Below are 12989 nucleotides of genomic sequence, written 5' to 3' on the forward strand. Positions count from 1 at the left end.
GTTTCCACTTCTGTTCTTTAGTAGTACTAGATCTGTCTTGCTATTCTGTTTTGTTCTTTTTTGATTTGCTTTATCTGACTAACCATTTGGTGTCACTGAAGTAAAACTAATAGTTCTTACTCAAAGTGTGGCTGCTTGAGAAAGCAGCCTCGTGGTGAGAAACTCTTAAAATTTGAAAAATCTATATTCACTTTCTTCTTCCTCCTAAAATGAATCATAAGAAAGCATAGCTTTCAGAATTTTTTAAATTATTTTTTTCCTAATATTCTGAGACCTTGGAAAATACTGCTTTCCCATATAGCATCTTTAATCTTCATTAGATGAAGCTTAATCTTAGAAACCAGGTCTTGGTACTAATGCCAGTGAATTTTACTACATACATTCTCAGTAAAGCAAATAGAAGTCATGAATACTTATGAAGGATATTAATTCTCAAACTGAGTCAAATCCTTAGAGGAAACTGTAGAGTTCAGTGTACAAAAACCTTGGAAGGTAATACAGAAGGAAGCTTTCACATCTTTGTGCTGCCTGTACATTATCTAGAAAACATTAAAAATACATTGCTTTTCTTTTCGTCTTCTATGATAATAACTCTAATAATTATCTAAAAGGTTCTAGGCTACAGGAAAATTTTACTCCCTTCCTGTTAAATTTGAAAATGAAGCAACTTTTCAAACTGATATGCATCAGGCAGAAGAGTGTCAATACAGTCTGTGCCTAGTAAATCTCCGTTGAATTCTTTTAGAATTGATGATTACAGTATTAAAGCTGCTTCAAGTTTGAATCCAGAGGTGTTTCTCTAAACTAGAGGATCCTATTTAGGTCAAAACCATTTGTGGAACATCTCAGCCTCAGAATAATTTGAATAGATTCATGATTACATAGTTTCTATTAGATTTTTTTCCCATTAAACCCACTGGAGGTGGTGATAGAAATTAACATTTTCATTAGGTTAATAGGAATTTTGGTGATCTGTCTTACCCAGGTTTGGTGCTAAAACGTACCACTTTCAGCATCTGCAGTGTGCCTGCTTGGTACTGTGGATGTGAGACTGCAGAAATTGGGAGTGCTAAGTCATTGAGTTTTTGCCCAACTTCTTGGGAAGAGGAAGGAAGAGTAATGGAGAAAAGTTATTTTCCATCTTTGCAATGTGTTATTTCTACATGTTTTTTCTTCTTACCTATAAATGCATTCTGTCAATGTTTTAAGCAATATTCATTCCTTGTAACAACAAAGGAACAGGCATTTTGCAGACTTGTAGAAGCATCTCAGTGTTTACTGTAAATGGGAAGGGCTGTACTGGCCCCTGGTCATAGGGTGAAAGTCTCTGCTAATGGGACTCCTAAAGCCTCATAAATTGCACGGCTTCATCTTACATTTTATGACACATTAAACTAAGCAGGACTTGTTTGTTTTCTGGATTTCTTAAAAGCCATGCTGTCTGTAAGCAATTTGGTACCTACTGTACAAGCAATTTAATCAACCATGCCCCCTGTCGGGGCAATACTTCTGTCTTTGTTGCTTTGAAGAAATAAATTACTACAGAATGCTTGCTGATACATTTTAGAAGTATCATTGTTTTGAAGCACATAAATGCCATTCCTTTGCTTTTTGTTGATTTTGTCTGATAGTATTTGTGTCCTTTGCTGCTGCTACCAGAAGTGCGTGGTTTGGAAGGGTATAAACCAGTATAACTCAAAATCTCTGCTGTTGCTGACCTTGCATGTGGACAATGCCTGCAGATGGAGGCGTAATGTGGTGCACACATTCTTTCTCTGCATACATGTAGAAGCCCTACCATGCAGCAGACCTGGCAAAGTGATGATCTGGACAGTTGCCCATACCCTTGTAAATAATCATAATAGAATGGTAGTGGACATATTTGTATTATTACGGGATCCAGCTCTTGGCAACAGCTCTGAAAACTTAGAATAGTTCAAGGCAACCTTTGTGAGCATAAGTAATTGTCATTATGGATTTGAGTGAAAACTAAGCCATATGCAGCAGCTGTTTTCTTTGGAAGTCTCCATCACAGCAGCTCTAGCAGTGGCATACCAACCAGCAAACTGACAGCTGTGAATCCATAGCTGGCAGAGGTCTGTTTTCGAGGGGAAATGTACACACCATCTCACCTGGATAGCTCTCAGTGCCCATCTCGTGAAGGCGAAGGCAAGTTTGCTGTTTGCTGTATCTTGGTTATTTTTCCTATGCTTTGCAATCAGCATCCAAAATGTATGAGGAGAACAAAGGGATCTTATAAGGAGCTCCAGAACTGCATCCTACAGAATAACTGGCATGACCTGAATGAAAGTGTAACATTTAGATGTTTGATGTTATGACAATAAGACTGAAAATCAGAATTTTAACTTTTTTTTGGTGTTTGGATGAAAGAGTAAACATAACCCACTTTTTTTTTTGGTAGAATTTCCTTTACTCAGTTCCTTCTTGGGTACACTTTTTATCAGTTTGAAACTGATATATGAATTATGTAGATTACATTTACTTTATTTCTGATTGGACTATACTGCAGAAGAGCTAAAGAACCAACTTTGGGAAGTCTTTCCAGAACTTGATGTCTTCAGCATATAATTGACATCATAGTGGTAAAGATGAGAAGGGATTAATCTAGTTTTTTCAAGAGCTAGTATGTGATTCTTCCTAGTCTTCTCTATTCTTCCTATAAACTGGCATTTTCATTCTGCTGAAAATATGAGGTATTTGCATGGTGATTTGGCTTATCAGATTTCTCAATTAAAAGACCAGTTCCATTGGTTATCTGGATTTTTTTGCCCCAAATACTCAAAGGCTTTAACTCTGACCTTTTTTTGTGGTATTGATTACATGAATGTCAGATACTAGGATTAATCTTTGCTGTACTAAAATGGCTGAGCTAAAAGTGAACAGTTTGGCATGAGTATTTAGAGCATGGTTATACTGTAAAAATAACACTTTTGTGAGTTGTTGATACAAATATTAACAACTGTTTTCTTTTCCTTCACTGAAAATGGAATGTTATTGTTGGTACATGTGATATGGTAAGCGAGGGCAGTTGAAATATACAAGTGTGGGGGAGGACAGAGGGGTAGCTAGGGCATCTGTTGTCTCAATTTGTTAAAGTAATTACTCGTTCCTGAATACAAAGTTAAGGTATAATTTATATAGCTGGACATACACTGTATAGTATGGTTTTCTGAAACTGCAATTATGACAGCATTTATAATGCTCTCTATAAAGACACAAAACTTCAAAAAAGGAATGTAGCAGGGTGGGCAAAAAAATGTGCTAATGTCTTCCCTGCATTGTTCACAGAATTGTATCTAATGATTACCGTATATATGAGCAGTATATTTGCTATTCACTATGGAAATGTTAGGGTAGAAACAACTATAGTCTCATATGCATGATAAAATACAATTTATTGGATTCATGTTCTTTTTAGTCTACTAATAAAATTTTGTAGGCAATTGTTTTTGAATAGTAATACTGTTCCACTCAGCAGTAATTTTGGGCCTATATTGAACAGAGATAACTGTATCTAAAGTCTAACATGTCAAAAATTTGAATTATTTTAATTTTATACGTAGTTTTATAAAAAACCTTGTCACTATTGCATTTAAGTTTCATTTTATATTTTGTGACTATTTGCATGGGATGGTTTTGCATTTATTTTATTTTTCTGAAAAAGTAATCTAATTCTCAAGCCTTCCCTCTTTGCAAATATTCACACCTTGGTGATTCTGTATGCTATGATAAAATTATAGATTCTAATGAATGAAAACTTACAAGAAAACAGATGCAAGTATCTCTGCATCCACCATCCTGTGGGGATGGATGTGGGGACAATTGCAAATTTATCTGCATTTCTCTCTGAAATCAAACTACACAAAGTGCTGGATTCTGCACCTGCGATGGGGCAAGTCTGGCTATATGTATAGACTGGGGAATGAGATGCTGGAGAGCAGCGCCATGGAAAGAGACCTGGTGGTCCTGGTCATGGTGAATTAAACATGAGTCAGCAGTGCCCTGGCAGCCAGGAGAGCCACCCGTGTCCTGGGGTGCATCAGGCACAGCATCACCAGCTGGGCAAGGGAGGGGATTGTCCTGCTCTGCTCTGCACTGGGGCAGCCTCACCTCGAGTGCTGGGGGCAGGTCTGGGTGCCACAACACAGAAAAGCCATGGAGCTGTTAGAGAGTGTCCAAAGGAGGGCACGAGGATGGGGAAGGGCCTTGAGGGGAAGCCGTGTGAGGAGTGGCTGAGGTCACTTGGTCTGTTCAGCCTGGAGGAGACTGAGGGGAGACCTCACTGCAGTTACAACTTCCTTGTGAGGGGAAGAGGAGGGGCAGTCTCTCTTGTGACCAGTAACGGGACCCGAGGGAATGGCCTGAAGTTGTGCCAGGGATTGTTTAGGTTGGATATCAGGAAAAGGTTTTTCACCCTGAGGGTGGTTGGGCACTGGAACAGGCTCCCCAGGGAAGTGGTCACAGTACCAAGCCTGTCTGAGTTCAATAAGCATTTGGTCAATACTCTCAAGCACATGGTGTGACTCTTGGGGTGTCCTGAACAGGGCCAGGAATTGAGTGAATGATCCTTGTGGGTCCCTTGCAACTTAGCATATTCTATGGTTCTATGATTCTATGAAATCTCAGGATAGTTGCCAGCACTCCTGCAGTTCAGTGGTTTAGATCGGAAATTAATGGACCACTTGGGAAAATTTGTAGCTTCACTTTTGAAGTAATAAAATGCAACTTATTTCTGTTGATTTTATAAAGCTGTTTAACGTAATTTTATACAGTAGGTATGGCACTTTCTAGTGCTTTTTCACAAAGAATTCTTACTATATCAAATACCAATTAATTGAGTTTTGCCACTTAGTAAATAATATAAAACTGTTTACAAGTTATGAATCTTTATTCAGGTAGCTTTTTTGTGAGGGTTTTTTGTGTGCTTTGGTGTCATTATGCTATCAAACTAAATTCACACATTTTTGCTCCTTACCTCAATCAAGAATGACTAGATACAGGCAGAGATCATCAGCCTGTCACAGCTTTTGTTCATTCTGTGTGTGAAAGTAATTAGTGCTGGCTAATTGAACATGTGCTAATTTGCATCTGAAACTGTACTTTACCATATCAGATTTCAGATTTTTCAATATAATTTGGGTAACATTCTCTCTATTTTTTCATTGAATATTATAGCCTTCAGCTTTGCAGTCAATCCATAGCAGTTCCTTTCTGCCACTCCTTCCTCCTCACACTTTCCTCTCCCTCAAGTGTGTGTGCTCTCCACAGGCTGGAGCTCCCTTCTGGGCATATTCACAGGGAACACACAGCAGCTCTTGCAGTTTACTCTCTACCAAAACCTTGACATGAACCTGGCAGAGCGTATATCACATATGGGGAGACCTTCTCTCTCTCTACAACTACCTGAAAAGAGATTATAATGGGGTGGGTCTTGGTTTCTTCTCCGAAATAGCAAGCAACAGACAGGACAAGAGGAAATGGCCCTCAAGATGTGCTTCAATGAGAGATTTAGATTGGAAAATGACTTCACCAAAAGGACTGTCAGGCAGTGAACAGGCTGCCTAGGAAAGTGGTTGAGTCATCATCCCTGGAAGTATTTATAAGACCTGTAGATAGGGAGTCTGGGAATGTTGTTTAGTGGTGGACTTGGCAGTGTTAAGTGTCCAGTTGGACTTGATTGGCTTTGAGGTCCTTTCCAATGTAAACAAGTCTATGATGATCCTTGTGCTAATGTTTCTGTTCTTAAAGATTATGCCTTACGTACAAAAAGTAGATAAATGATAAAAAAGTAGATAAAAAAGAGGCATTCTTGCTGGGTATCTCTTAAGCTTCAGCCCTGATCCTAAGGGCCTCTTTCTGAATGTGGAAATGACAGAGGGTTTTTGCCTTTATTTTTATCCATTTTATTACCTTATGGGAATTAGTACCTTATTGGAATTATGGCAGTCCGCAGTCTTCCAAGCTCAGGAGTACTGAGAGAGGCAAAGGCACCTGCTTGTAACTAAGGTGAAATAGTAAAAATGGTAAGAAAAACTGAGAAGTCCCCATTAACCTGATGGTTTTCTACAGATAATATGTTAACATCTGTTCTTTATTAGTAGTATTGTTTGCTACTAAATGTCAGTGTTGTATTTTTAAAATTTGAATGCTTGCCTTTCACACTGTCAAAGTTTAATAGATCCATGTTGAATTAAAACCACTTAGAGAGTTTGAGAGCAACTGAGTATAGATGTGTAATGAAAATGTTTATGGTACAAAAATGGGATTATGTTTAAATTACATATCTCAAGAGCATGCATCCCAGAAATAATGAAATGCTACTTGTCTTAAGTACAATCATGAGAATGTATAAATCTTCTGTGACAAAGTGGTTGGATATTCAGGCATTGATGAAACATCTGAATAGTTCTGCTTAGCAGAGATTGTTGTCGCACTAAATGGATTATAAAGGCCTGCAATACCTGCTGCATGCCAAAACTAAAGCTGATTTGTAAGAGAAGCAAGTATTGCAAGTATTTCTCTTATAGAGTTCAAGACCATAGTTGTATTTTACAACCTAAATTTTAAATTGTGTCATCTGTTTGAGCTTTATGTTAGCTGCTGGCCATGTCTAGCAGATAAAAAATTTTGTATTGATATATTTATAGAAAGATAAATTGATTGTCTTACTTTTCATTATTGCAATAAAATCTTACTTGGATTGAAGTGGATTACTAAAATGGTAAATGATACAAATTGATTTCTCTTGGGAATTCCACCATTTTCTAAAGTCTGGAAAGTTCTAATGAAAGTACTGGAAATGTCATGATGTCTGTATAAAGGATTTTCCTTCAGCATAGTCTTTATAGAGACTTTTCCTTCAATTACTTGAAATCATTCTGTTTTAAGAATAAGAGCAACTAAAGGCCATCATTGGCTGTTGATATTCGTTACATATGTACTACAGAATTACAGCATACCAGTGTGGAAGGGGACTTCAAGGATCACCTGGTCCAAATTTTTCTGGTAGAAACACAGTCTAGCAAGGCGCTAACCCTGTTCAGTCAAATCTTAGGTGTCCAGTGTTGGGGAAGTCATGGTAGTAACACTTGGTGGGAATTGAAGGGATAGAGGAGGAAAGACTAGGAGAGTTGAGATTGTTCATCCTGGAAAAGAGATGAGCTAATTGGAGCCTTCCAGTACGGGAAGGGAGCCTACAGGACAGATGGAGAGAGACTATTTGCAACGGCATTTAGTGACAGAACAAGGGGGAATGGATTCAAACTGAAAGAAAGTAGGTTTAAATTAGATATTTGGAAGAAATTCTTTACTGTGAGGGTGGTGAGACACTGGGACAGATTGCCCAGAGAAGCTGTGGATGCCCAGTCTCTGGATGTGTTCAAGACCAGGCTGGAGGGGGCTCTGAGCAACCTGGTCTAGTGGGAGGTATCCCAGCTCATAGCAGGGAGGTTGGAACTAGATGATGTTTAAGGTCCCTTCCAACCCAAACCATTCTATGATTCTGTGATGATTCTATGATCCTTGGATGAGTACTCATTGAAAACCATTGTTTTCAACTGCATTGTATTTTGAAGACTAAAACATCAGTTGTGGTGTTCATAATATGAACTTAAAATGCTTCATAATCAATATGGATTTGGATTAGTTTGAAGAATTCTTTTTTTTTTTTAATTCTTTTTTTAAAATTTTTAATTCTTTTTTCAAATTAACACTTTAAGACTGTTAATGATTTAAAATTTCTTCTGTCTCAGAATTAGGATAGTTGCTCTTTGAAGACTTGGGCTCTCAAGGGAACTGTGAAAATAAGGACCAGTTTTCTAGGTTTAAGCCTTGAGTAATGAGATGGCCCTTTGTATTTGATTTTATGTAGCAATATTCTTGGTTAAACTAAACTGATACCAAATTACTGTAGTATAAGCAAGGTTTAAAAAAATAGTGGGCAGAGAAGTTTCCATCTACTTCTGTTTGCCACAGGCTTATCTTACAGATTTCCTGTTTCTATTTACAATTGTTTTCCTGTTCATTTTGGAAAGAAAGATCGTTATGTTTTGGTTTTGTTTGTTTGTGTGTTTGTTCTTTGTAGTAAATGATGTTGACAGTAATGAAACACATAGTATTGAATCAATCTGTACTCTTTGCTTGAGGGAGGGGCCTGGCAGTGTGGGTGGTAACATGGTGGAATACTGTCTCTGGGCTTATTGGCACACTGAATTCCCTTCCACTTCCATTTCACATATATCCTGTGTATCTCATTTGAATCTGAATCGCAGGATCTCAATGTGTTTTGTACTGCAATCCTGCCTGAACGTAACATTCTTAAAATTGTGTTTTCACATATTTCCTCACAGAGTGCTAATGGAGTACAGGTTTAAGTACACCTAGTATATATATCAACTCAAAATCTATTATGAACCATTTCTTTCTTCCTTAGTCCTCCCCACTCCTACCACTGCTTCCCCCTACAAATACACATTCTTGCTTGATTTTTGCAGAAGTGGTGCAGGTGCCCAGTTCCTGGAACTTAAAAGCTCCAGGTGACAGTGACAATAGGAATTCCTCAGTGTGAACTTACATATTTACAGTGTGCCTGTGTCCATGTCCATGATCCTATACTGAGTGGATCTTGATAGGTATCATGAAGAGCCGACTTTATGTGCTGGCTATTGTTAATCCCATTCTGATAGACCGAAGATGTACTGGCTTCTCTTTCCACTTCACATGATGTTTCAACTGCGTATTTCTCTACCAAATCAGTTACTTCTTATAACCTCTGGGCTGCTATGCAGAATTAATTTCTTATTCTATGTCACATGCTTCAGACAGTCAACCCTTGCTTTATATTTCTTCATGCTTTCTGATTGAGGCAATTCTGAAGATAGGATACTGCTGAGATAAGTAACGCGGTCTTTGTTACAAGGCTAGCCTTTTCTTGGGTTCTCCCCTACCAGTCTACTTGACTACTCCACTCTGGAGTGGAGTGGACTACTCCACCCATCTGGAGTACTATGTCCAGCTCTGGAGCCCTTAACACAGAAAAGAGATGGACCGTGAACATGTTGGAATGTGTCCAGAGGAAGGCCATGATGAGAGGGCTGGCCACATCTCTTACGGAAAAGGCTGAGGGAGTTGGAATTGTTCAGTCTGGAGAAGAGAAGGCTCCAAGGGAAACATTATGGAAGCCTCTCAGTACTTAAGGGGGTTTCAAGAAAGCTGGAGAGGGACTTTTGCAAGGGCTTGTAGTGATTGGACAAGGGGAATGGTCTTAAACTGGAAGAGAGGTTTAGATTAGATATTAGGAATAAATTCTTTACCTTGATGGGGGTGAGGCACTGAAACAGGTTGCCTACAGAAACTGTGGCTGCTCCATCCCTGGAGTGTTCAAGGCCACACTGTTCTGGGCTTGGTTTTTGAGACATGGAGTACTATTTAAATGACAATGTCTTTTACAGATTTTTATAGACTAACATACAGTGTTGTCCTGCAAAAACTTCAGGAGTTTCCATATACATAAACTGTACACTTAATACACAGTAGTTATTCCTGTGCTACCATTGGCAAATGTAGAAGCCAACAGGAAGGAAGACGAGGGTGTAAAAGTATGGCAACTATAACTGTAGCAGTTGGTAGAAGTAGTAATTTAAAAGAAGGATGAAGTGAGATGATAACATTTTCAAAAGTGTCCTGTAGGTGTGGACCATGAATTGCTAATATTCTCTCTATATACAAGGTTAAAAATGGGATAATTGCTGATGTTCTCTATATATACAAGGTTAAAAACGGGATAATTGCAGTAATTTTATGCCAAGTGTTTGAACAAATTTTGCTAGAATAAATATATTAAATTTTGGTAAACAATTCAAAACTTGTTTCGTTCCAATAGACATTAGACTAGTGATTAAACATTGGAAAATATATGATATATTGCTTTATTCAGCTTTCACTGATTACTTTTGTGGGTGTTTTTTGACTGCCCCCACTTAGAAGCTAGGGAAGAACAAACAACTTCTGAGGCGTTTTAAGGAGAAAGTGATAGCAGAGAAAGGGACATTTTAAGTAAAATTTGGTGGAGATGAGTGGGAGCTAGTATCTGAAGGTATGTGTATGTCATGAAAACTTTCAACAATTAATTTAATTTTGTGTTTCTGTGCATTGAAGGTATCCTGAATTAGCAACTGTGTGCAGAAATCCCAATACTCTAATTTTGTATCCTGGAGCTGAAGCAACCAATTTGGAAGAAATTGCAGTGGTGTCTTCTAGTCCATCTGTTATGATCATCATTGATGGAACATGGAGTCAGGCTAAAGATATATTTTACAAAAATTCTCTCTTCCGCCTTCCCAAGCAGGTGAGTAGAATAAAAATTTTGAGTTTGTCTAATAAATGCTTGCTTCTGATCAGTCAGAAGGGAGTGGTAACCAGCTAACAAGAGAAAGACAGCTTAAGCAATTCTATAGAGCAATCTGTGAGATTGTAAGAAAGATGATTGTAAATACTGAGTGTTTCCACTTTTTCACTTGAACTTTGTTTTTGTTTGGTTTTGAGTTAGTGTATGTAACTTCATAGCGAATAATTGTTTTGCAAAATTGAAAACTAATTTGTGTAGCAAATTTTAGTGTCTTGTTTAAGGTGTTAGGAACGCATAGATTGAAATAAGCATTTCTTTTCCCGCGCATAAGTGTTTTGCATTGCAGAAATAGGAAAGCAGAAAGTGAAATTTTGTAGCCTGTTACGAAAGCATCACACTTTTCTCATATATGTGGTCTCCACCATACCAAAAACTCTGTCTCAGCTAACGTGTGGCAAATACTGCTCAACTGGTTGCATGAACAATAGTTTTGTGTCTCTTTCTTAAGTATTTCCATAAAACTAGGATTATTTGTCTAGGTGTAATTTTTTGACAAAGCTGCCATTTTCATGCAGGGACATTATTGAAAGTGTATATTAGAAAAAGTATTAATACCAACAGTTTTACTAATGGAAAAAATAATTCTCTTCATCACTGGATCATAATTAGTATCCCTGAGGCTGTTAAAATGTTTATTTTATTAAATAATGGACAGCAAACTTCTGGATCATTTTACATACAAATAATGCTTTTAAAATTATCAAATGCTGCCTAAGGCAAATTGGAACTAATAAAGACTTTGAAGTGATAGAACAAATGGAAATATTGTATTGAAAGTATACTAAGATACTACAACAAAAAAGTCTTGGAAAATTGAGCTGTAGTATTACCTATGATGCATGAAACCTTATTTAACACAATTATTAAATATATAAATAATTAATGTATATTTTTAAAAATCCAATAAAACCCAGTTTGTTACTTTACTGTAGATTTACTTTACTATTGCATTAGATTTCATTAAGATACTAAATCATATCTGTGTGGTACAGGAAATGAAAAAACATTTCATGTTTACAAACAAATGTGTTCCTACCATAGGAGGTTATTACACCAGAAAGACTAGGTGTAGATCACATCTACACGTGATTTTATAGACACCTAAGTTGCCCATAACTGTTTCCTGTATTTTAAGATGTTTTGTACAAAATTTCATAGCTGCAGGAGCAAATGTAGGTGTAGGATCTATAACCCTCTGTACACGAACATGGATAAAACACATAACGATGTGACAGCCTGGAGAGCTGCTTTTCCGGATGGACGTAGGTAACAGGGTACTGTGTACCTCCACTCCCTGCAGCGAGCACCTCTGTACAGGGTGTAAGACCTTGCAGAAGTGAACGCCGGATATGGTTTGTCACTGGGGTGAGTCAAAGACTTCCTTTCTGAGAAAGTTCAGATGCATTGATTTATGAAACAGTGATGCAAAGGAATCATACTTCAAGCTCTAGGGAAAAACATCAGCAGACAACAGGAATATAAAAAACATTCTTAGGAGATTTGCTTCTTTGTGCATACTTGAATTCTGTCTTGCATCCATTGCAATCTTTAACAGTTGCAGTTATTAATCAACACTCTACTTTTTATCTGGTCCTTTTTTTAAGGAAAGGTATATTCTGCCATCCCTACCCTTCTTTTTTTATTGGAATTGCATTGCTACTCTTATTTTAAAGGGTTTAAATTCTTAGTATTTCTGGCTTTTTACTATTTCTGTATTATTGTTTTCTGCACCATAGTTCATATTTAAATACTCTCTAAATGGTTCTCTATTTGAAAAGAGTATTTGCTGGTCATGTCTTGAAACTTTGGGTTGATACTGCAATTTTGCGAGAAGAAAGTGAGTAGAATATCACTATATTTGAAATTCAAGAAGGCCCCAGAGAGAGAATGAAGTAGAATATGACAACAGCTAAATAGATGGAATGTTAAAGGAGAAGAAGATGTGATTCCTATGGGCATTATCTGTAATATAAAAAGAAACTAAAATTATTCAATAAATGGTGATTTGAGCTTTTAATCAATATTCTGGGGGTAGAAAAGAGTTTTTTAGTAATGAAGAGGTTAGCGATTCAAAATTTCAAGGTTGTACTACAAAGACACCATAGATTGGAGGCATTGAAATAAATGTTTAATTGTATTACTTTACAGCTTTGCTGATTTTGGGTAATACAAACTGCTATGTTGAATGATTTTCAAGATTCCGTGGGATTTTAATAAACTTTGGTGTTGTTATAAATTAGTATTAAAATCCTGAGATCTTCAATAAAAGCTCTTTTAATTAACAGCTCAGTCAGCAGAGCATTTTTCTTTGAAAAAATGTTAAAAGAAATTTAAATTGTGCTCTTCCAGAAAGCCACAGAGGAAATATATTTATGAATCTAACGTATTTAACTTCATGAGAAAGATGTAAATTTATGTCTTGATCCCTAATCATTCTTATTGTCTGAAATTTTTTCATAAATTACAAAGCATGAGCTTGGATGAACTTTATAGCAAAAACTTATGAGGCACTGGATTTAAGGTGACTTTACAGAATCACAGAATCAACTAGATTGGAAAAGAC

General features: G+C 37.1%; 1 protein-coding gene across 1 annotated transcript in view; it reads left to right on the forward strand.

Annotated features, from left to right (window-relative positions):
- Window positions 1-12989, forward strand: part of DTWD2 (DTW domain containing 2) — a 71219-nt gene that overhangs the window by 32102 nt on the left and 26128 nt on the right. Inside the window, exon 4 of the mRNA XM_069001162.1 lies at window positions 10177-10366. Coding sequence (XP_068857263.1) covers window positions 10177-10366 — 190 coding nt within the window. The remainder of the gene's footprint in view (window positions 1-10176; window positions 10367-12989) is intronic.

Source organism: Aphelocoma coerulescens, assembly GCF_041296385.1.
Source record: "Aphelocoma coerulescens isolate FSJ_1873_10779 chromosome Z unlocalized genomic scaffold, UR_Acoe_1.0 ChrZ, whole genome shotgun sequence".
NCBI classification, from domain to species: Eukaryota; Metazoa; Chordata; class Aves; order Passeriformes; family Corvidae; genus Aphelocoma; species Aphelocoma coerulescens.